Below are 26,558 nucleotides of genomic sequence, written 5' to 3' on the forward strand. Positions count from 1 at the left end.
CCCCTGAACCCCAAAAGACTCCTCTCCTGAGTAGGAAGAGTCTGCTCTGACCCTTCCTATAGAGAGCGTCTGTGTTGTCGCTCCAGTCCAGTTTATTGTTCAGATGAACACCCAGGTACTTGTAAGTTGAGACTCTCTTAACATCTGTTCCCCGGATATTCACTGGTGCAGGTGCAGAGTTTTGGCGCCAACAGAATTCCACCACCATCTCTTTGGATTTCCCCGCATTGATCAGGAGGCGGTTCTGCTGGCACCAGTCCACAAAACCCTGAGTAAGTTCTCTGTACTCCCAGTCGTCTCAGTCTGTGATGAGGCCGACAATCGCAGAGTCGTCAGAGAACCTCTGCAGGTGACAGGTAGGGGTGTTGTAGTTGAAGTCCGAGGTATAGAGGGTGAACAGGAAGGGAGCCAAAACAGTTCCCTGTGGCGCCCCCGTGCTGCAGAAGAGCACGTCAGATACACAGTCCTGTGTCCTCACATACTGTGGCTGTTTTGTGAGGTAGTCCTGGATCCATGTGGTGAGGTGGTGGGCCACCCCCGCTCGCTCCAGCTTGTCTCCCAATATGGTGGGCTGGATGGTGTTGAAAGCACTGGAGAAATCAAAGAATATGATCCTCACAGTGCTCCCCACCTTATCCATGTGGGAGAATGAAGTGTGGCGGAGGTAGATGATGGCATCATCCACGCTGATACCAAGCTGGTATGCGAACTGTAGTGGGCCAGGTCTTTGGCACCGGGACCAGGTAGGATGTTTTCCTACAGCTGGGGGACCCTGCCCAGCTTCAGGCTCAGGTTGAACATGTGCTGAACAATTCCACACAGCTGGTCTGCGCAGGATTTGAGGAGCTGGGGGCTGTTGCCATCTGGACCTGCCGCCTTCCTTGCCTTCATCTTCTTCAGCTGGTTCTTCACCTGAGATGTTGTGAAGGCCAAAGCTGGGCAGGAGGGAAAGGTGGCTGTCTGGTGTAGTTGGGAGCTGGAGACTGTGGGGAAAAGAGAGGAGGGGGTCACGCACACAGCAGTGGGACTAGGTGGGGGCTGCAGCAGGAGAAACTGAGTGGGGGCAGGCATCTGATCGAACCTATTGAAAAAGAGATTCAGCTCATTTGCCCACTGCAGATCCCCCCCAGTTCAGGTCTTGGGTTGTCCGTGGCCTGAGATGGTCCTCAGGCCCCTCCAGTCTCCCCTGGCATTATTCTGCTGCAGCTGCTCCTCCATCCTCTTCCTGTAGGACCTTTTCCCTTCTCTGATCCTCCTCCTCAGTTGGCGCTGCACCTGACGCAAAAGCCTTCTTCTCCTTCAGGAGAGCTTTAATGTCTGGTGTGATCCAGGGTTTGTTGTTGGATAAACATCTTACTGTCCTAGTGGGTATGTATCTGGGGGTGGGTGGGTATCTGATCCTCGTCCTCAGTTGGCGCTGCACAATCTTCCGCTTCTCCTTGTTACCTGACGCAAAAGCCCTCTTCTTATCCTTCAAAGTAAGAAAACTAGGCAAGACTTCTTTGTCAGAAGGGGTGACCGCTTCAAACGTGCCGCTAATAGTTACCCAACTGCGTGTACTAACTTCCATTGCGAGCCCTGGCAACGTACGCTTGTCACTACACATGTTCTGCACGCAAGGGAGTGTCGGCCACTTGATTGCGATGTAGAAACCTTTTTTGTTTGTTTTGCAAGGCTTAGTCTTCTAAGCAAAAGCACCCCCCCTCTCCAATGGGTGCGAATGAACCAGCTGCGGCATTCTGGTTTCAAATTTCCCGCGGTCAAACGCCAGCGCATCTTCTTCCTTGTCTTATTCTTCTCCCCTCCGTGCAGACAAAGGGGAGGGGAGATTTATTTTTCTAACATGCTGTATTATTGTGTTGTGAGTATATATTTATTTTTATCATGCTTAAGTATTTGTTCCTTTTGGGGTTGGTTTTGTCATACTTTCTTTCCCTCTACTCTTATTCCATGGCCTTCAAAATAAAAGCATACCAGCAAACCAATACACAGCAGGTTTGACGGTGTATTTCCGGAGTGAAGAAGAAAGAGAGAGAGAGTTGAATTAGAGCGAGGTTGTTCTAAACTTCAATGAAAACGTCCTGCTGTGTTGCTTGTCGAAGTAGGGAAGACGCCAGAACAAGTTCATAAACTCCACCTTGATGTACTAGCGTCATCCTTGAGTGTTGCGCGCAGCTTGACTTTACACACGCGGACACGTTGTTTTGAAACAGTTGCATTCCAAGTCGGGGGGCGTTGCTTCAAAAAGACAGCGACAGCAATTGATATTGTGCCTGCTACAACCATAAATTGACTGAGATGACGAAATGATGTATTTAATTGTATTGGGAAAACGATCTGGAAGGTGGCGGCGAAGATGGTACATGCGTGAGTAGCTTCTCTACGCACACACACGTGATATAACACCCACTTATGCTGCCAAACTAGTTTGCTTCGCAGCAGCAATGAGCTGCGTGGTGGATCCTCTCCTCCGTGGCAACAAATTGCCGGGCCGAGCCGGGAGAAACTGTACGTCATCGCAACATGTGACATAGCGGACCGATCATGAGAGCAGCAACAACCTGATGTGTGCCTGGCATGTGTTGCAGACCTGTCGCCAACATGTCTCACAGCACAATGCGTCGGTCACAAGATAATGTAATGCGGCAGTTGTCATTTGCGCTGACACCGGAGTATAAAGAGGCCTAAAGAAGCCTTTTGCCGAGTAGGCTGAGATGAAATTTGGCCGCCTCGTGACCACGTCACACACATGAGGGCCGATTAGTGGGCCGGACTAAAATCCACTTTCGCCCTTGCTTAGTCGAGCCCTTTTTTTCCCAAACATGTCACCCCCGGCCTCGGCCCCAAAAATGGACGTCCAACCGGGCCGGAGCGTCCGACTGGTCCAGCCCCGAGAAGGACTGCCCAGCTCTGCTCTTTGCCTTCTTATCATCATTATCCATCTGCACTGCAAAGTGCCCTTTAATCAGTTTTATGGAATTTCACTCAATATGAGCAGCGTTACTTCTGCAGTCACAGTAAACATCAAACCCCAGTGAGAATGTTCGACAGCTCTTGTAGGCAGAGCCATTAGATAACCTTGTCTTCACGTTTGACATACACATGTGGTATGCTGTGGATCTTGAGCTGTTCATTACTCATTTACACTTTTTCCTTCTATTATTTTATTAAATGTTGGATTTGGTTTCAATCTGATGTTTAAGCTTGCTTTCCTGTACTTAAGTATGTATGGTTATTATGATGATTATTATTTAGATATTGTCAATGATGAGTGTTTTTAAACAAATGATGCTACCACTACCCACCTCAATTGTCTTATTGTGAGTTACTGTGAAAAGCAAGACGAGTTTTTGAGCCAAGTCGCTTGTAGGGATGAATAAAAACTATGGTTTTACAGCATGGATGTTTTTCATGTAATACTACGTATTAAGTCATAATATGATCACGCAGCATTAAATTAGCATAGGAAGGAGTCACAGGTGCCTCTTGTGCACGGCGCTTCAGTGGGGCGAGATGGCTCGGCTCAGATTGTGAACATGCATCTTCGACGGACATATTAATTTGTTAGAAACAACACCAGAGAGGTAGAAAGTGCAAAATAACATGCCTTTGTCTAAATCAATCGAAAATGTATTTGAGTATTTTCTCCAAGAAAGATTTCAAAAGATCTTATTTTTTCAAACGTTAGGGTAAAAGAGGGTCTGAAAATGTCTGGCAGTGAGTTAATCATTCAGCCACGGGGCCAGTTTAGTACCAGGACTCGGTACCCATCCCTAGTCACCTGTGTCAACACAACACACTTTTGAGTTAAGACAAAACTAAAGACACCAAGACCCACACACAAGCAGTGTCTGTAGAAGCCCTGGCAAAGCATTTCCAAGGAAGAAATACATTTTGGTAATGATATGTATGATATTATTTAGCAATGTATGATACTCATTTAAGGGCGGCACGGTGGTCGACTGGTTAGCACGTCTGCCTCACAGTTCAGAGGTCGTGGGTTCGATCTGGGCCCCGGCCTCCCTGTGTGGAGTTTGCATGTTCTCCCCGTGCCTGCGTGGTTTTTCTCCGGTACTCCGGTTTCCTCCCACATTCCAAAAACCTGCATGGTAAGTTGATTGGACACTCTAAATTGCCCCTAGATGTGATTGTGGGTGTGGGTGTTTGTTTGTCATGTGTGCCCTGCGACTGGCTGGCAACCAATTCAGGGTATCCCCCGCCTACTGCCCGAAGACAGCTGGGATAGGCTCCAGCACGCCCGCGACCCTTGTAAGGATAAGCGGTATAGATAATGGATGGATGGATGATACTCATTTAATGAGAGCACTCGCACAGCTCAACAAGAATGCCGCAGAGCTGAACGCAGGTGGAAAAAAGACAGGCTGCAGGTCTCTAATCAAATCCTAAAGGACTGCTGGCGTCGTTACCAGAGAAAGGTGAAGGAGTCCAAGAGAGACCATTTGTCATGTCTGATTCAGGCAAATCGCCAAAATCCACGTGCCCTATTTAAAACAATCGACTCTGTACTCAAGCCCCGTCAACCGACTTGCATGGACTCGTCCCCTGAAATGTGCGACAAATTCTTGCAGTTTTCATTGACAAGGTTGCTACAGCTAGGGCTCTTGTTTTGAACGCCACATTTGACCCCTCTGTCCAAGTTCCTTGTTCAGCAGTGTTCGATTCGCTTGAGCCGGTTTCTTTGACATTTTTGGAGGAAGTGGTTTGCCATATGAAACCATCGGGCTCGCCTTTTGACTCCATTCCTCCACACACTCTTTAAGGAGATTGTCCAGACAATTGGTAAATCGGTTTCGGCCATTATCAAGAGCAGCCTGTCTTCTGGTGTGGTCTCCCAACAGTTTAAGCATGCTGTAGTGCAACCCCTGCTGAAAAAAACTGGCCTTGATCAAGCCGGGCTATAAAATATTAAACCCATTTCCAAGCTGCCTTTTATGTCTAAAATTCAGGAAAAAGTTGTGCACTCACAGCTTAGATCATACTTGGATAAACACAATGTCATGGAAGTTTTCCAGTCAGGCTTCACGAAGATGCATAGCACAGAGTCAGCCCTTATGTCTCGTTTTGTTGGATTTGACAGCAGCTTTTGATACGGTAGACCACAGTATTCTTTTGACTCGCTTGCAACACCAAGTGGGCATTAGTGGATGCGCTCTAGAGTGGTTTAGATCCTATTTGGATGGCAGGACTTTTTCTGTTAGCCTAGGTTCCTCTAAGTCCCGCTCTGCCTCTCTATCGTATGGTGTTCCACAGGGTTCTATTTAGGGGCCATTTCTGTTCTCACTGAATTTACTGCCCCTGGGTTCCATCCTTAGAAAACACAGAATTTCCTTCCACTGCTATGCGGACGACTGTCAAATCTATATCCCGCTAAGCAAAATAGAGGCTTTCTCCTTAAGGCCAGTTTTGTCCTGCCTAGAGGACATCAAAGACTGGATGTCACTAAATTTCCTAAATTTCAACGAAAACAAAACAGAAGTTATGGTGTTCGGTCCCAGTGGCTCGTCTCCATCCCACCCTGTTGTCCTGTGCCCCATGGCTTCATATCTAAAGCCAACAGTCTCAAACTTGGGTTTTAAAATGGACAGTGATCTTAAATTGGACCAGCACATCAGCGCTGTTGTAAAGTCTTCTTTCATCTTGGACAGCTGGCTAAGGTAAAGCCCCTCCTTTCCCATCAGCACTTAGAAACCGTCATCCATGCCTCTGTTACATCTCGGCTAGATTACTGCAATGCACTTTATTTCGGAGTCAGCCAGTCCTCCCTCAAACGTCTCCAGTTGGTCCAAAATTCTGCTGCCCGCCTACTAACTGGAGCTCGGGAGGATGGAGCACATAACACCAATTCTGGCCTCCCTTCACTGGCTCCCAGTGCATTTTAGGGTTCAATTTAAGATTTTCTTATTTGTCTATAAGTCATTAAATGGCCTGGCCCCGGCGTACCTCTCTGAGCTCCTCCACTCCTACGCACCTTCCCGCAGCCTCAGGTCTGCGGACCAGGCGCTGCTCGAGGTGCCGAGGACCAAGAGGAGCCTCAGAGGGGATCGAGCCTTTTCAACTGCTGATCCTTCCCTCTGGAATGACCTCCCATTGGTGGTTAGGCAAGCCCCCTCTCTGTTCATTTAAAACCCGGTGGAAGACACATTTCTTTTCTCGGGCTTTTGATCAGACCTGAAATTTTCGGCTCTTTTCCGGTGTCAATTGTATATAGTGATTTATGTCAATTTATTGGCTTCATTATTTATATGTTATTTATATTTATATATTATTTATCTATTAAAACATGCATCATAGCCCTTTATTGTTTTTGTTCTATTTATTGTATTGTTTGTAAAGTGCTTTGTTACAGCTCTAGCTGTTATGAAATGCGCTATATAAATAAAATTGTATTGTATTGTATTGTATCCCTTAAGAGGAAACCAACTCGCATTCTGCTATATTTGTGATCCATACCACACAGAGAACGAGATAACACACATGCATGTGTATATGGAAAGATGTTCAAGTGATAGGGCCAGTTGGCCAGTAATCTTACTTCTTGTAACTTCATGTGTTTGCGTGGGCATCGTGGCCAGTATAAGTGTACATATATAATGTGGAATATGTGAGTGAGTGCGCATGCATTGTGCGCTGTTGGGAACAAAATCACGGCAGAAGTTGTGTGTGTGTTTTGCGGAAGCATAGAGACAACGACTGGGGGCCTTACATGTACAACAAATACAACACGCCCCTATGAACTGCATGTCTACGGCGACATTAAAAGGTAGTAGGGACAAAGTGTCCGAGCATTCCATGTTTGTGGATATGATATATAATGATAATAAAGATGCCTGCACATAGTGCACACATGCAGTCCAATCACAACAAGGGAACTGTGAATAACCTTGTATAGGTAGAATATTTTAAAGTTTTTTTTTTTTTTTTCCCAAATGTTCTGTGTTCAAAGAACATGCTTAGACCCTGACAAAAAACATTACAACCTCATTAAAAAAATGGTTAAGGAATGAGCAACTTATGCTTTATTTTCAATGTACATGCAACCAGGTCAGCATTGCAAATTAGAATGTGTTCCCACGTGCCTTATGTGAATAAATAAAGGTGAAAAAAAGCCCACTCCCAAAACAACCCCATTTGAAGTACGCATTTCATTCCCTCACACAATGGTAATTGATAAGAGAATCAAGCAGGAATCTAATCAATAAGCAGTATCGATAATGGACCTGGGATAGCTAATTTTATGAGCTATGTAGCCCATTGGCAGACATTAACTGGGAAGTATATACCAGTACATTTTATTATTGCCAATGATTTTACTGATTTTACTGAGCCCCTGAAAAAATACTCTGCATGTAGCGGCTGTAATTCCTGAATGATGGTGAGAGAAAGATGTAAAAGTCATGTGCAAGTATTAAAACATCACAAAGCACTTGCAAATGTATGTATGTGTGTTTTGTTCTTTTGTCTCTTCACCAGCTGCTGACCATCAATGGTGGTGCACCTGCGTTTTTAGCCAGTACAACCCTTTTGTCCTATTGGCCCGTGGCCCCTTTGAAATCGCCCAATCTCAGAGTTCCTATTGGTATTCAAACCAGAATTTGTGCAACTTGTCAGTAACAGAGCAGTGTGTGCATGTGCCTGTTCAGTTATACATGACCCAAGAGAGGATGGACTCAAAAGATTGTCACCTGATTCATCACTATGGATTGAACTAAACTGAATTATCGATCAATTCAATCGGGGATTTTTTGGCTTAAAACCCATTTGGCTTGAGATTTATTTTTTCACCAGCGGAGCTTTTTTTGATTGGAAGAATAAACCACCTGGCAGGCTAATCCATTGTAAGCATGATACAGACACAGGGCCACGAGGTTGATGGAGGAGAAATGCAGCCTGTCTATTTTGGCCCAAACAGACGTTGGCTCACACGGGTAAATGTTTTTCATTAGTGAATGGCAAGCTAATGCAGTACATGGGGAGGTGGAGAGAGGGATGTTGGCTTAGAAGATCTGTTGGCCAGGGTAGATGAAACATGCCACGAGTGTGAGCCAGTCTCAGAGCTGGGTGGAAGAAGGGGATTTACTCTGTCACGCATGCACACAAGCGCACTTGCACAATGGGGTTATCTTTATCCCAAGTCTCAGGAGGGTATCATCTGATGTCAGAAAAGGTGAAGACAGAGATGGAGAAGATAAAATGAAATGGGAGCTATTGGGACATTTAAAATAAGCTAGGTCAGGTTATACAACAAGAGAGATCAAATGTAAAAGCAATAGCCAAGATATCTTGGACGAAGAAAGACGAAGGGCAATATAGAACAGAGGTTTTTGGGTCTCAGCAGTAATTCATGGGAAGACAACACAACATATACTGTATGTGAAAGACAGCAGCATTTTGACCATTTACCAGGCCTGGCAATAAGGTCACCAATGTGTGAGAGAAGGTGAAGTAAATGACAGACGAGTGCTCAGAGAGGGATGAAATCAGGTGGGAATTTGTCCTGGATGTTTGTGATGTTCTTTATTCTTGGCAAAGGCCATGTCCACATTCCCTCATCGGGCTAGAAGGTTTTGAACCGTAGGCTTTGGAGCGTCAGACTTCTGACACATGGCCGTAACAAAGAGCAAGGCAAAATTCTCTGTCACTTTGGTCATCAGCAGAATTCAGCATGCTCATTCTTCTTTGCCAATGCAATGCCAGGTCCTTAGCGATAATAACCTCCATCATATGGTACTTAGAGTAAAGCCCCTCGTTTTATTTTTGTATGCAGGCACGATGAGCAAACAAACAAGAGCCACCATGAAGGATGCACCGACGCCCCTTTTTTCAGGTCAAGCACGAGTACAAGTCCCTACATTTGAATAGTCATTGATGCCAAGCACTTATGATAATGTGACTACGGGTTGTAAATGCGATGACAATGAATCAATATTTGAATCAAATATTGTTCAAAAACAAATCAACCATCTTGTCAGGTTAATATTTCACTTTAAAAATGGCATGTAACTCGATTTTTCAGTTAGTTGGTGTCTCAGTCTATGCGTTGTTACAGTTTGCAAAATAATTAAAACGCTCAAAGTACAATAAATGGCAAAGAAAAACGTCATGCCTCTACGGATTCTGGGTTTTTCCAAAGAACTTTCATTTCCAATGCAAGCAAGATGACCCAGAAGTACTTGGAGGAAAGGTTGTTCGAAGGTTACTCCTGACCAACTTTTACATAAGTAAAGGAACTATGACCGTATTTTTTAACAGCAAAGATACTGTATCTAAAGTAGAGGTTATTTTTTCGGGATTCTAGCTAGATTCCCACAGGATGGGAGTCAACTTTAACTTTAATCACAAGACTGGATTGGGACGGGATAAAAAGTTCACAGACGCAGACGGGAGAGGGATTTATCTAGTAGAAAAAAATATATATTTGACAGATGCGCAGCCATTTTTAATGTGGTTGACCGACAAAATGGGAGCGGTACGTATACCTGTCAACCAAGGGGTGTCCCGAATCTTACAAAAGTTGTACTTTGCCCTTGCATATCTGTATATAATTTTACACATGACATATTATTTTCGAATGGCTGCTGTCACGTGAACGGAAATCAGCGATGTGTGGCGTACGTGTTTCAACCCATATACAAATTACGCAGAAAGTGTACAACTTGACAGGTATGCGTACGGTAGTGGGAGTCATTTTCACCAGGAGTCCGATGGGACAGGATTTTTTTTTTTTTTTTTTTTTACTATGGTCAAGGACTGGGATGGGACGGGATTCAAAATACTCTCCCGTGTTAACCTCCCATCAAAAGAAACAGGCCACCAATGAAGTTTACCACAGTTTCAAGATGGGGACCTACGCCAGCAATACTCGTAGTCGCGCGATGAACCTCTTCGGAAAAGTGGAGTTAAAATCATTTCAAATTCAAAACACTGATGTTTTTGCCGGTCAGTCTGAGTACGAGTACAGATTAACAGTGCCGTCACAATATTGATACTGGTATTGGTGGTCAGCATCATGCGTAGTCAGTGACTCTGTGTGAAGCATTTGCAACTGTGTATTGAGGCAGTCAATTTGAAGAGGAAATGAACTTGCTGAAGTATCAAGCCAAATATACAAAAGTGTACTGAATTGATATGCTAAAACACATACAACATTACCTTCAAGAAACCAGATCCAGAACAGTGATACGTTAGCCAAGTTAATCATCGTCAGTCAAGTGTTTACAATACACTTATCCAAATTATTAATGATTGGGAGTTTCTCCCAGATGTCTCTCAGAGCTGAATAACGCAACAAAAAGACTTGTGATGCAGGATCATTTAATGCTACTCGAGCCATTGGAATCAAGTCAGAGCACAGTTCAAAAACCCATGCACAGGCAATGACCAAAACTCCAAGACCAGATGCTATTTCAAGTTCAAGCACCATTTGAAGGCGTTTTTATGGAGTGGATTTTCTATAGGCATGTGCGCGGCATGTGTTGCAGAGGGGCCGCGCAACACAATGCATGGATGAAAAATTTACTCCCACGGTCTCAAATTTTAGGAGCAAAATGTGACCATTTAGGGGCAATCTAGAGCCCTGTTATTTATTCAGTCTTATGTACGAGTTGTACAAAATATGAGAGCAAAATGTAATCCAAAGGATTTTACTTCAGTCTTTATGCATTTAAGACTATAGCACTATAGTTTGTCAAAGGAAGGCACCATAATATTTCTTAATTCTCGTTCCAGTGCCGACCTGGCAGCAGGCCGGCGTTGCAAATGAGAATCTTTTCTCAACTGCCTGACCTGGATAAAGAAAGGTGAAAGAAATAAAATACACATTAAAAATAATTTAAAGTGGAAGTCAACCCAAAGATATTTTTTCAAGGATATGTTTTATGCAGGCCCACTAGTTAAAACAAGGCATTCTGATAAATATTGCGTTTGTGGAATAAGAGTTAATCCACCAGTTTTTAGCCATCTCTGGGGGCGGCCATTTTGTCACTTCTGTCGACAGAAAATGACATCACAGTTGCTCCGGGCTCAGGTTACGACCAATCACAGCTCACCTGTTTTCTGAAGCTGAGCAATGATTGGTCATTATCTGAGCCCTGAGCATCTGTGATGTAATTTTCAGTCGACAGAAGTGACAAAATGGTTGCCCCCTGAGATGGCTAAAAATGGGTGGATTTTGCTGCTTAACTCATTATACAAACGCAGTATTTATCAGAATGCTTTGTTTTAACTAGTGGGCCTGCATAGAACATATTCTTGAAAAAAATATATATGGGTGACCTCTTTATATAATGCCCAAAACACTACAGGGTATTTGGTTAGCAGTATCATTAAAAGTATGGCAAAAAAAAGAACATTCTCCATACCAAGTGTGGTAAAGAAGCTATTAATTCATCTGTTGATGGCTGAGAATGAAACAAAGAAAAAACTGTCACTTTTCTAATTAGAAAAGTCAGACAAAACAAGAGCTGAAAGGAAAGAGAAAATATCTCCGATGTGAAAGTACTTCAGATGTTAATGCCTAAAGGCTTATTAGCAGATGGGGTGTGTTAGTGGATGGTTGAGCCGACAAAGAGCTTAAGAAAATATGGGACTATGGCCACAATGACAAAAAAAAATGCAGCGTCAAGTCTAACTGATGTATTTCTGTACGATCCATACCAAACACACCTCTGTTTGTAGTGAGCGATGTCAGTCCACAATGAAATATGAGACCAGCTTTCATGGCAGCCCAGCGTATGACCCCAGCAACAGGGACTTCTGTTGTGCTAAAGAGTAACCGAGTGTTTTTGTTGGAAGGAAACTCCATTGATTTTTATATGAGACAACACATTAGCATGGTAAAAGTATTGGCTGAACTCTCTTTTTCTTGCTTCTGCTCATCATCTCCTCGTCAGTAGTATGTTTTTTGTTGTGAAGTTGACAAATCCATATTGCCCTAACTGCATCCTACTTCACATTCAAACAAGGGGGGAAAGAACCAGGCCACTTCCTGTTCAGTCGCTTGGCAACCAGCAACAAATACAAACCCTGCAAGGTCAATTCCTTTTTTTTATTGATGTATGAAGACATTTGGGGTTTGGATGAAAAGATGACAAGAAATAAAACACACAAGTTCATCTGTGAAGGATGGTGGCTTGGGCTTGCATGGCTGATACTGGAAAGGGCTCACTAGTCTTTTTTTATGATGAAAAAAGAAAAAAGAAAAGAAAAATTTAGATTTTTTATTTTATTTTAGCTCACATCGCTTACCCCTACTGCCAACACAACAACTGACTTCATCAGGGGGAAAATGTGAAAGTTCTTGAGTGGCCAAGTCGATCACCTTTTGTCTGTTCCAATACTTGGCTTCAAGCAAAGGGTGCTCTGTGTTGAGTTGTTTAACACATCTAGATGCTGATACCATGAAATAAAAGCTGGACTTCTGTACTTTTGTCTGATATTCATCTTTTGATCTGAAACCCAAATGTCTTCAGTACACAACAAAAATAAAGAAATTGACCTTGCCGTTCCAATACTTTTGGAGGGGACTGTATAGCAAACTTGAGCTGGGCCACAATCCTCCCTGCGCCCTACACTGCAGTGAACAACACCCATAACAAATGTGTCATGAAAGCACCATACACGCCAGTGGGATAATATGGCCATTAGTGTACAGATTTGTGTAAACGGCACATGAAGCAGACACCCCACCAAACACTACCCCAAGGCCCTGCAACCACTACCAAAGCACAAGGCAACAGAATTCCAAAACTCATAAGCATATGAGTCATTTAAAATGTGCCTGTAAAAGTGATAGGGCCTATGTACAGTACTGACAAACATTAAATACTAATTTCTACTATTAAAGAGATTTTTTCATCTACCAAAGTTAATATAGAATCAGTTACAAGTTTCTCAGGTGTCTTATAATTAGAATAGAATCCATGCAGAAGAAAAGCACAAGATATATTATTGAAAATTTTAATTTTAGATGGGTTTCAGATGGGTCTAAAACCATCAAGGGTGAGAAACATATACAGTGGTACCTCTACTTATGAAATTAATAGGTTAGGGAAGAAATTTCTAAAGTAGAACATTTTGTAAGTAGAGACATGTTTTCCATGTAAATGCCCTAATCCGTTCCAAGCCCCCCAATATTCAGACATAAATGTTTTATAAAGCATAAAAATGCATCAAAACATGTAACAAATACATCTTACAATTAGATTATTGCACAATAAATGAGAGTTGTGCATATTGTAAAAAACAAAGAATAGAGTAAAGAATAAAAATGATGGTTGTTTACCTTTTAATTGCTGTCCTCATCGCTTTTTGCCCTCTTTGTTTATACATACGTTACATACATTACGGTCATATTCTTTGGTGAGATCAACCAAACGCATCCGTTTTTCATGCCTTTCTATTATCTCTTGCTTTATTTGTATGGACAAAAAAAAAGATGTTCTTTTTTTCTGTTCCTCGTTTCTAATTCACGTAAAACTATCGGAACACCTCATGGCCCGAGGGGCGAATGACGAGGACGCTGCTAGACATATCTATCACATATACTGTATATCTACCTACCTGTCTCTCTACACACATAAGACACTTACAGTAGAAGTCCCTCTTAGACAATGGGATGCCAGGAAGATGCTAGGTAATAGCCAATGGCAGAGGAGCTATGAGTATGTTAGCGTTCAGTAAACTCTGGAGCTGCGAGTAGCAGCCCATACTTTTACCTTTTGTACCCTGAAATTTCTTTCGTAACAAGAGGCAATATTTTCCTGTTGAGGCGTTTCGTTACTTGAAAATTTCGTATGGAGAGACGTTCGTAAGTAGAGGTACCTCTGTAGTACAAACTTTTGAATGTTTAAAAGCAAAAAGTAAAATGTAGCCTTTTGGCAGCTGGATTGGTCTCTTACCTAGCAGCTGCACTCCACGGGTCAGACCATAAACATCAATTAGAGCCCAGAGGGGCTCGGTGGTTCGGACTCCGCTGAAAAACAGCAAGGGGCTGGACTCGTTTATGCGGTAGAAAACACGGCCCTTCTTGTCAACCCAAAAGGCGATAACATTGCCCTCGTTGGCAAACTCTTCAGGTAGAGCCTTCGCCCAGAAGCCACTCTGAGACACCAAATCTGGGCAGGCGTACTTTGGCAAGTTGTCTGGGTTGATCCTGCAGGGATCTTTGGAGGTGAACCCCAGACGCAGAGCTCCACTCCAACAACACTGCTTTTTAGTAATCTGGGGGGTGGGGGGTGGGGGGTGTGTTTGGGTGGGGGACCAAAAAGTGAACCAAGAAGATTCAATCAGTACGAAAATAATACAAGACACATTGAACATTAGCAGTTTAACTCATTCACTGCCAGACAATTTCAGACCCTCTTTTACTCTCATGTTTGAAAAAAATAGAAAAAAATATATATATATCAAAATAAATTCCTGAGATTGAATGGCTGGACTGTGAAAGGACAAATAAATTTGTAAATGGCAGTGAATGAGTTAAGATGACTTTGTCCATGAAGAAAACAGATCTGAGACAACATCATATGGTGATCTTGGCTCAGAGAGGTCAGTTCACTTGGAGTCATCAAAAAAAAAAGGCTATGTTTTTCACCAATTATTTTGCCCTCTGGTGTTTGTCCTCAGTTCTTATCATTGCATCGTTAGTTATTGTCTATTATTATAAGTGAATGTTTTTCTAATGTGTCTTTACCGTTATGTGTCTCAAATGAAGTTAATGATCTGCAACATGAACATGATTCTGAAAGTTTATTTCATTTTTGGGTGAAACCCATCTTATTTTTTTTTCCATGCAAGTATAATAAGCATCAGCTGTTCGTGGATTTTCGTTATTCGCAGGTCAGCTATCACACGCAAATAGTGGGGGTAAGTCTGATAGCCCAGTTATTATGACTGGGCAAAGACCAAGAGTGAGGGGTTTGAGTATTTAATTAGTAGTTTGGACCAAGGCAGAATAAAAAATAAGCTAAATTTGAATTTTTTTTTTTTTTATAAAGTACCTTTATCATTCTAATTTCATTTCAAAAACTTTAAACTATTTTGTGCAGGTTCCATCAAATAAAGTTCAGATAAATAAATAGTTTAAATTAAGAGGTTGTAATGTAACAAAATTGTTCAAAAGCCAATTGACTAATAAAGTTGCACTAATTGCACATTTCCTCTGTAGTTATTTGATATCAGTCCATAGGCAGCTTTCATTTTATCAAAGAGAAAACGCACCATGTTAAATGTCAACACACCCTTAGAGTTTATAGAATTTTTTTTTTTTTCTGGAAAACACTAAACTCAAACACCAGTTTCCCATGATTATGGATTGTACAATGACTTTATAATTGTACTGCAGTTATTAGGCAGAATCAATAGTCCAATGAAATATAACAGACTTATCATCTAGCGAAATATTGAATGAAATGGGCTACCTTGAGGCGGACTTGCTCATACAGGGCTATGGGCCTGTTGCTGAAAGTGATGGCATTGCAGAAACTTCCCTGCCTCTTGACTATCTTCTGAGCAAGGTCCATGACAATTTGGGAACCCTTCGCATTAGGGTGAAAGAGAAGTGGGCTGACTGGAAGGGGACCACCAACACTACCACACTGGATAGGCAGACATCGCTTGGGTTTGTGGTGACAGCGGTTGGATGTGGAGGGGAAGGGGCCACCGAGGGAGTCTGGAGGAAAAGACCAAGCACTCAAATCAATGCACATTATGTATATTGCATGTCATCACAACAACAACAAAAAGTATTATATGGCACTTTTCTTAGGGACACATCATAGCATATCTTAATGTGAGCAACAGTAAATTGAAATATTCATTAGTGTATTAAGTTTAGTTTAATAGTCGTCCTTTGATTATTTGCCAACTGTATTGTAATTCTCTAAGAACCAAGTTCGCATGTGCCCACTCATTGGATTGGTACTCTCTTTGTGTTCATACAGAAAGTATGGGGCGTCCGTGCATTGGAGATATTAGTGCAGTATTTTTGACTTGTATGATTTCTGGAGACATTGCTGGCTGGCTATATACCCTGAATTTTCCATTGGGCTTTTTTTTTTTTTAAACACAATTAAGCCTCAGTGCTGAATACAAATTGTTTCTCCAATTTGCGATAGGAAAAAGGACAATACATATTTATTGCTGCCTCCATTACTAATTGTACTGGGAAGAGATTATGAAAATGAGGAAACTGGGGCATCTGTATCCGCAAATCTTGTTAAAATGTAAGGGTAAACATACTGACCGAAGTTACTTTTGGTAACATACTGACCGAAGTTACTTTTGGTGCTTAATATGCAAAGCTCATCATTGGACTTGAACAGATCCTACATAGATGCGAGTTAACTGTAAACCGCTGAAAGTGGCAGTGACAGATACAGCCCGATGACCTTTGCTTAGCACTCTTTTGCTTTCTTTGATTCTGAATTTCTCCTACCATTTGTATTTATTTAGTAAGGACCCTTGCACTATTTTATCCTGCACGGGTATCCACAAAAAGCACTGATGATCATGCGGCCTTTTGTCTTGGCACAGCCACAGGAGAGCAATTGAATTTGGAGCACATGGTCCAAGGCAAATTGAGCTGAATGCATTACCAAGTTCTAAAGAGGCGCAGCTGCTATGTGTGAATTCATGTTCCTTAGCAACGCCCTGTTTCTGCACCGTTGTCTTGCGCCGTATTCTACACCAATTGAATCCAGTCAAAACATGCCTTTTGTTTTACAGGACACACAATACTTCAACCTCTTCAAATGAAAAGAAACATCGTTATTCTATAATTGTGCTATTTTACAATCAGTCAAACTTCAGACATATCTGCATAATGAATTGTAACGATGGCATTTTTTAATATTTTGGGATATATCGTAGATGAAAGCCACATATCTTAAATAGATCAGTCAGCTCACTATTTCAACAATCTTATCGCAGTCTAAAGCCAGCACACTGACAGCCTGCAAGACTGATAATGACAAAATTAGTCTTATCATGATCATCATCAATCCAATATGTGCAACCTATTTCCGCATTTGGCGAAAACTTGCGTAAGCATGAACCTTTAACATCTATAATGTCTTTAACAGAAGATCCCACCACAGAGTGACCAAACATGGCAATAGCAGATGTTTAGGCTTCGTTGGTGTTTAAAGGGTATTAGGGGTCTAACGGTACGCTAAATCATATTTCGGTTCAGTTAGTTTTATTGGAAATTTCGGTTCGGTATATTTTCGGTACAAAAAAATGATTTTATTAATTTTTTAAAAATATGTTTATTTTGAAAAGATGTCTAGTAAACGTTACATTTTTTTTAGAAAAAATAAAGAATTACACCAGAATAAAAAATATACTAACAATAAAGATCTCTTAATTTTGTAAATTATTAAGACACTGAAATCTTTAAACACTCAGCAGCAACAGTCTATGACACATCTAAGGCTAGGTTCACACCGCAGGCAAATGCGACCCAGATCGGATTTTTATGCCCATATGCGAGCTGTATCAGATTTTTTTATGACAGTCTGAACGGCTCAATTCCGATTTTTTAAATGCGACCTGGGTCGCTTTCGTATGTGGTCCTAGATCAGATACGTATCCGATCTTTTCCAATGCGTTCGCGTTCTGAACGGCCAGGTCGAATCTATCCGACATTGACGTCATCCGGAGCCCAAAATGCCCTCCGCGCAGGCAGAGGGAAACTGCTGGCAGCAGGGGATCGAATGTGCAAAGTTGTTTTGAGTAACACTATTGACTTTATGGCGGCACGGTGGTCGACTGGTGAGCACGTCCGCCTCACAGTTCAGAGGTCGTGGGTTCGATCCCGTCTCTGGCCTCCCTGTGTGGAGTTTGCATGTTCTCCCCGTGCCTGCGTGGGTTTTCTGTGGGTATTCGGGTTTCCTCCCACATTCCAAAAACATGCATGGTAAGTTGATTGGACTCTCTAAATTGCCCCTAGGTGTGATTGTGCGTGTGGATGTTTGTCTCTGTGTGCCCTGCGATTGGCTGGCAACCAATTCAGGGTGTCCCCCGCCTACTGCCCGAAGACAGCTGGGATAGGCTCCAGCACGCCCGCGACCCTTGTGAGGATAAGCGGTATCGATAATGGATGGATATTGACTTTGTATTTTACTTTAATTTATTCCCACTTGAAACGAAGCATAAAGTGGACATTTATGGCGATCGTAGTAATTCAGCCACGGCTCAGACGTTCCTTTTTTTACGCACGGTTATGACGTGACGTCATTGTTAGTGATTTCTCCATGAAATGAGATATTAAAGCCTCGCCTTGTGATTTCCCCCAAATACTGAATTTATTTCTACCTGCTACCCTAATCGCTTGACTGTATAAATGCCCTAGTAATGCTGGAACACATTTACTTCCGCAAACAAAAACGCCGGGACTCGGGAGTGACATCGTCTCTTCTTCAGCACATGCGCGTTACTTTGGGGACGCATGTGTTCATACAGCTGACAAGACCCAGGTCGCATTTATAATGTAATATGAACGTTTACACAAAAAAATCGGATTTAAAAAAAAAATCTGAATTGAGCATTAAGACCTGCGGTGTGAACCTAGCCTAAGTATTCAAGTTAAAGGCAAGATGCCATTACAGTACATATATACATTTTTTGTGATGAAAAAAGAAATACATACGATAACAGTTACAATTATTGCTACCTATATTGAAACTTTTTATAATGGAAAAAAATACAGTAACTTTAAAAAGTCTTTATAAAATTGGGTACACTTTTTAGGCAATGAAATCTTTGAATGTTCAATGGCATATTGTAATGAATTGGGTTATCTGTGTTGTGGTCGGATTTGTGTGTTGCTGAGTTGTGATGTTTCCGAGGTTCATGAATGCATCGTACGGCAAGCGAGAGGAGCAGCGGAGAACGACGAAGAGCGCGAGCAGTTGTACTTGGATTAATAAAAACGTGATAATTAAACTATGTCTCACGGCGTGTCTCTGGAAAACGCTACAATGTGATAATTGGCTATTTAAGTTTGACATTTTGGGCTAAAAAGACTCCTTGCTTCTTCGTCTAAGAAACATTCACAGTCGGATGACGCCATTTTAAGTGGGTTATGTTAGACCTGCTACCTGCAACATAGCCGCCGATCTACGTGTCGCAATGTCGGCACACAACTTTGGGACTTATCCATGTACCTATCCCTATCGGCGATTTTAACAGGAAAACCAGAATGTTCCCAAACAGGAGACCGCAGTGTACTGGGGTACCTTCGAGCTATGGCTCTTTTCTGGCTCTCTCTTTTGTGCCGCCACCCTCCTCTCCCGCATGCAACAGTCAATAGCGCCCCTGCGTAAGCACGCGCTAATAATAAAAAACTAATCAGAAACAGTACGCAAGGTGGACCGAGCCCAACATGCCATACCGAAACATATTAATACACCCACGTATATACCGCTACGCCCCTAATGTCATATTTGTATAAATAAATGATAGAGCGTGCATTTAATCTTTCTCCTAGGACAACAACCATGAGTTCAGCTTTAAACAATCATGCCATCAGTCTGTTGTCTTGCTCATTATGGTGGCATACATCGAAAGTCAATGACCACAGTTTCCTGGTTTGCTCATGGTCACGTGATGTTCCGAATATAGGGCATTGTGGAAATAAAGTCTTCATTAAAAAAAAAAAAAAAACAATTTGGTCAATATAAAATTTGGCTAAATAAAAAAAATATACTGCTGGTTTTAGGCAATTCATTATAGTGATAGCTGGAAAACGTCGAAATGCATTTCGTGAATAATACTGTTAATTCTTATGGCCTTGTATAAGCACAATGATGCCTGCTGTCTTAGATGGAACTAATACATGTAGTCCTTACACTAAGTTTCTCTGACAAACCTGATTGCAGCAATTTAGAAGCATTTTCATTCATAAAAGTGTTTTTCAGTTACCTTTTATGGTTCAATATATTTTGTGTGTAAAAAAATATAAAATGTCACCTTACTTACACCATGATAAATGTTGGATGCAACTGTGAAAAATAAGTGCTATTGTTAGCGGAAATGTGGCGTGAATGGTTTACTCCTATACATTGATCATCATAAGAATTACCAGCCACCCAGCCAATCAGTCTGTCTGTACAATAAACTCCATATATAATAATCAAATGCATCTCATATATATATATATATATATATATATATATATATATATATATATATATATATATATATATATATCAGCCAGGGTACCCTTCCACCGTCCATCTATCTGTCTTTGTGTCCGGCCGGAACAAATAATAATCGCCTATATGCCAGTCTGGCTATCATTTAAATTTTTCTTTTTTTTTTTAAATAACCTAAAGATTTTTGGGGGTGAAGATTATTCAAGGGGCCTCTCAGAGTGTGGTCGCGTGCAATATTGCCAGTTGCCTATCCCTGGTTTAGAGCATGAATGGTTAGAGAAATGTGTGTTTATGCAAGTATGTGCTTTTGTGCCCTACTTTGTGATTATCCTATGGTAGAGTGGCTTGAAATAATTGACACCATGATGATGTGGCAGGGAAAGGTGAGTAAGTGAGTTGAAGTCTAATGGATGTAACCAAGTAGTGCTATAGCTCTCATGCTGTTCCACTGTTCCCATTACTACTTCCATCCATCCATCCATCCATTATCGATACCGCTTATCCTCACAAGGGTCGCGGGGCGTGCTGGAGCCTATCCCAACTGTCTTCGGGCAGTAGGCAGGGGACACCCTGAAATTGGTTGCCAGCCAATCGCAGAGCACACAGAGACAAACATCCGCACTCACAATCACACCTAGGGGCAATTTAGAGAGTCCAATCAACTTACCATGCATCTTTTTGGAATGTGGGAGGAAACCGGAGTACCCGGAGAAAACCCACGCAGGCACGGGGAGAACATGCAAAGTCCACACAGGGACGCCGGAGCCGGGATCGAACCCACGACCTCTGAAATGTGAGGCGGATGTGCTAACCACCATGCCGCCCCCCATTACTACTTGATTATACAAACTAATCAATCATTACCGTATTTTCCGGACTATACGTCGCTCCGTAGTACAAGTCGCACCAGCAATAAAATGCATAATGCAGAAGAAAAAAATATACAAGTCGCACTGGAGTATAAATCGCGCCCCCCTCCACACTCTCTCGGAATCCAAGTTGTCTGTCGCGTGACGCAAATAAATGTGTCCATATAAATCAAATTAATAAAATTGTGCGCTTAGTACACATTATTTCCACCGAGCCACAATGGTAACATTTAGCTAACATCCACACATGTAGCATTACAAGAAAGTTACGGTAAAATAACGTTAAACTCACCAAAACGGTCGTAGATCGATTAAATAAGTCTTTTATTTATCGCCGGCCATGTAGAATGTATCCAAGTCTCCAAAAGTATTTTTATATTCAGTCGTAATTATCTCTTTGTCCGTAATTATCTCTTTTAAAACAGTGCTTCTCAAATAGTGCGGCGGGACCCCCTGGGGGGGGGGGGCGGTGCGATGCTGAGGGGGGCGCGTGTGACCCTGGGGAACATGCTTTTTTTCCGCCGTAATAACGTGTAATTGCACATCCACTCCAGCAGTTGGCAGTGGCGCTCTAATTGCCCATTGTACGCAGCGAGTATTAACTCCACAATGTAGGTTTGTTTTGCAACGAGCTGGCGATGTGAAGTGCAGTAAACAAAATCTTAGACATCATGAAGAAATTTTTAACGGGGATGAAAAGATAGAAGATATTGAGTCAAAAGAAAGTCACCCGAAATCAAAGACGCGCAAATATGACGAAGCATTATGTAGCGCTTGGCTTCACTGTTACTACAGTGGGAGGCGAGGAAAGACCGGTGTGTTTGCTGTGTCTAAAAATGCTGGCAGCAGACAGCATGAAGCCAAGTAAATTAAAGTGCTATTGCTGCACTGAAGACCAAGTACAGGTCCCAGCTAAACATTGAGCAGGAGCTGAGAGTTGCAGTATCATGCTTCAATCCTCGCTTTAAGAGGCTGTGCGTTGCAAAACGTGCTCACTGTAGCCATTACTCTTGGCTCATTTTGATTAAAAAATAACTAAATAAAAAATCAGCACAAATTGTTTTATTCATTTTTGTTTTGTAGGTTAAACTGTTTTGTATATTGTGCTCATTGTGCAACATTGAGTTAATGTTGCTGAAGTCAATTTGAATTTGTCGACTTTCGTGAAAAACTACGTGATGGGAATATTCAATCAAAGCCTTTTATTGCCGATCAAAACATCCGATCACCCGCAGCAAATGCTTGGCTGCCACTAGACTAAATGGCAAAAAAGTTTATTTGTTTGATACGCGACGACGTCCTTCCGTCCAAAAGCATCACTCACGCTGCCCTGCACGCAACCGCACCCGCCCACGTGAGCTACATTGACTCCAATTGAAAAGCGCCGCCAGAAAGGCTCCCTGACGCAGCCGCGCCTCCGCTGCGAGCAGAGGGATGGGACACAACACAAGGCTGCGAAGCATGAACTGTGGGTGATTGGATGTTTTGATCGGCAATAAAAGGCTTTGATCGAATATTCCGACCACAACAGTTGGTGTGAACATAGCATTGTCTGCTGTGTGTGGAGTTTGCGTCTTGTAATACTGTATCTGCCATGAAAAGGTACCTCGCGCGAGGAGCATGGCCAAAGGTTTCGACACAACCAACTTAATCCGACATTTGAAGAACAAGCAATTGGGAGACTATGGTGAGTTTAGGAGGCTCACTGCATTGAATAAAGTCAAGGCAGACACAGCGCAGTATAAGTGGCATTATTGCCACATGCAGGGAGACGCATTGTAGGTCACTTGTGGGCAACAGACCCACTATATCATTTTATAATTCACGAAAAGATTAACAGTGACTTTTTTCCCGTTGACAAATGCACAAGATAGTTTGTCTATGCACAAGACAATAAAGTTCCTGAGTCGTTTCAATTTAGGAACTCATTGATAGTTTTTCAAGTGAAGCCTGCATGTGACAATTTTTTCTACTTTGATTATATTCTGAACCATGCAATGTTTAGGTGGCATGTTATTTATTTGACTTTTTGCATAATTAAGTCTTAAGTTTTTTTTTCAGATAATATTGCATAATAGCAGTCACCATTAATAAATGGAAACATATACAGATATTCCATGTGATCGGAATGGGTATCAGTGTCATAAAACCTGATCAGAACATCCTTACTTTACACATTGATAAAGTTGACATGCTGCCAAAAGCCAGAAGTCACATTTGTATGACAGTCACACTTGCTCTCCACAGTGCCATCTGCCCTTGAGACATATGCTTCTGTCACACCCTAGCAACTGTTGCATGCTGATTTAAGTCCTGTATCTCTTGCGCTTGCTCGCATATATTATGCAAGGTAATGGAGAAAATGCATTTAGCACTATCAATATCCCGAGTAGCCTCCCATGACTCTGTCTTTTTGCTAAGACGATTAATCGAAATTTAATCATGATTTTGGCTTTTCACAATAATAAAAACAAAATCATGTTGTGAAAGCCCCCTGAATGCACCCTTATTCAGCCTTTCCTGTGCTTTAAGCTGTTTAATGACACCGCAGTTTACTGTAAAACTTAACCCACAATACATTGCATATTTAATCACAACACATACTTTTAGAAACATTGTCAGTGCTAAGTTATGTTCCTTCAAATAACATTCACATACACATACAAGCGCTGTAGTAACACAGCAGGATAGGTAATATAACAATAGTCACAGACATTTATCCTTCCTAATGTGTGAAAATGAATTACATTAATAAAGTTCAATCACACATTTCTTCTTCGATGCTTTGTTTCCCCTTGATGTAAATGTTTATCTTCATGCATTCACTCTATCGCACTGCCCCTAAGAGGCCAAGGTGCACAAAGCAGGAACAAGAGGTAGGCCTATTTTTTTATCGCTATTATTTTAATATATCAATTTTTTACCTATTTTCTGGTTCTTTTACATTATATTTAAATTTGAGTTTTGGTAGTTGAATACTTTTTTTAAAAGTTTTGAAATAAATTAATTATTGCCTTTATTAATCATTTTTTCAATATAGAGCTGGGCTCTCACAATTAAATTATATTATGCATGATAACCCTATTAAAAAGCCGTGGATGGAGCCATGGTGTATGAGTAGAGGAGTTCTTGTCTTTGACATGCTAGCAGTAGTTAGCCTTATCCGACACCGGCATCGCACTCAAGGTAAAATCAAGCAAGTAAAATATGAATGGACTATGGCAATAATGAGTCCACTAAAAAGATAAAGTAGTCCTAAAACGGTTGGTCAACGATGATGTATGCACTGCAAGAGAGTATTCGTTCACTTATATTGGATGAACATTGAATGCAGGCTAATATATATGTCAACAACTGCTTTGGGGTAGACCTAATGTAAATAAGCATTTACAATGCACTGATGGAGGACAAACTGCACATTACACTACATAGTGATGTACAAAAAACAGTTAACTGTTATTTAAAGAAAAAGTTTAAAACAAAATCAATAATCATCAATATTGACTGATATGAAATACTTAGATTGTGACAGTTTTTCAAACATTTCTCAGCCCTTCTAAGCACATTATCTTTAAAATGGAGTTTATTTAACCTTTATATCAACTAGTTTATTTCACGCTTTCATAGTTACATTGACCTCTTATTAAATGTTAAGTATTATGTTAAAATAAAATAACCTAAATGTATTTTTCTTCGGGTAATTATTTTCAATAGTTGAAAAAAAAAAATTCATATATATATTGATATCGACCAATATGAAACATTTATATTCTGATATACCTTTCAGTCATATCGCCCAGCCCTATTTCAATATCAATCTAAATAATGATGATTCTTATTTTTTCCATATTCGCCTGCCGCTGCTTCTTACTAGTTATTTACAGTACATACTAAATGTACACACTCTAAGCATCCTCAGAATCGGACCCACATTCAGTAAAATCAGGAGTACATAAGTGCTGCTCACAAAAAGACTGGCAGACAGAATTATGTAACCGCACAAAATGCAATTTTAAGCCCATTAACCGCTTATGCAAAAGTTTATTTCCAGCCTTGTGCAGTTTGAATTATTACCCAGCATTCCTTGCGTGGTTTTTTGTAAGCAGTTAATAATTACTGGTTTGTTGTTGTTTGTTAATTCTTTCCCATGGAACAATTCTTTATTTGGATTCACCCACCTTGTTATTTAATAATTTTCATGAACTGTTAGATTTACTATTGCACTATTTATACACTATTCACTATTTTACTATTACGTATGACGTAAATCTCCGAGATGACGTGCTCGAGCAAAACAACTAATACAAATTTATTAAAAATAACATTCAAACCTGAATAAAAAATACAAGGGCATTGGGAATTTTGCATTATTTCATCAATTATATAGATCTATCAATAACTTATAATAAATATGTTTGGCCGATGCGTGACCAGCTTCAATATGCACCAGTTCAGTGCCTACATGCAATCATGAACCACTGCAGCGACACCACATATATGAATAATTATTATGAAATATACACACATAAAATATGTATGATGAGTTTTGAAATGTCAAGGGAAATTGTTTGCTTGATTATTGGTCACAAAAAAAAATGATTGCAAGCTCCGAAAATATTCTAAGTGAAGACAATTTTGGTACAGATGTGCTATGGCTGATTACAACACATCATAAAAGTTATTTCTCAATTTCACTTATTTTAAACACAGGACTGAAGTTACATTCTGCTCTGAAACAAACTGAAAATTGTTTACTCTATACAGCAATCAAGTAACTCAGTACTGATATAGTAAGACACAGGATTTCACTCAGGTGCTTGACCTTGATCCCAGTGAGAAGGAGCTAAATCTTTTTCTGTCTTAGTCTGTCCTTCTTTAACTAATTGGATTCATGTTGGGGCTTTAATTAGAATGATCAGGTGGTGTAAATGTATACAAGCTGCAAGAGGCTTGAGCTAGGCTCACTAAAACGGTGCTGTTTATTGTAACAATATTTATTTCAGATTAATTTGAAGCATAATTACTACAGTGTGTTGCCTTTGTTGATTCATACTGTTTCTATTGATAGATTTAAGGTCAAGTAATAAGGTGGGAGGTGATGGTTGGGAAGTTGTATGTTTTGTTTTGAGTCTGAACATGTATAAAATAATGAAACAAAAAAACATACTGTTAATATGAGTAAATACATTTTTGAAGGCAAAAAAATACAAAACATACAACAGAAACAAAGTATCAATGAAAGCAACACAAGACAAAGTTACAGTAATCAACCCAGTCTTAGTAATAAATGAAGCCAGGGGTGTCCAAATCACTTTTGTGGCAGGCCATATTGTAGTTCCTGCTTTCCGTAGAGGGCCATATGACTGTTGAAACCAAATAAATGTATACAGTAATCATCTCTTTGTGTTATTACAGACAGTATACACAACAAATTGATGGATTACTAGTTTTGAAATAAAAAGTCAAGGATAATAGTTTGTTCAACTATTGTTTAAGTTACTGTAAAAAGGAAAAC

The 26,558-nt window shown here is 41.0% G+C and overlaps 1 protein-coding gene across 1 annotated transcript in view; it reads right to left on the reverse strand.

Moving 5' to 3' along the window:
- The window catches only part of neurl1aa (neuralized E3 ubiquitin protein ligase 1Aa), a 43,125-nt gene that overhangs the window by 15,053 nt on the left and 1,514 nt on the right, over positions 1-26,558 (reverse strand). The window contains exons 2-3 of the mRNA XM_086033695.1: positions 15,438-15,688; positions 13,917-14,238 (exon numbers count right to left, since the gene is read on the reverse strand). Coding sequence (XP_085889821.1) covers positions 13,917-14,238; positions 15,438-15,688 — 573 coding nt within the window. The remainder of the gene's footprint in view (positions 1-13,916; positions 14,239-15,437; positions 15,689-26,558) is intronic.

Source organism: Filicampus tigris, chromosome 6 (genome assembly GCF_054856515.1).
Source record: "Filicampus tigris isolate MCC_2025a chromosome 6, RoL_Ftig_1.0, whole genome shotgun sequence".
NCBI classification, from domain to species: Eukaryota; Metazoa; Chordata; class Actinopteri; order Syngnathiformes; family Syngnathidae; genus Filicampus; species Filicampus tigris.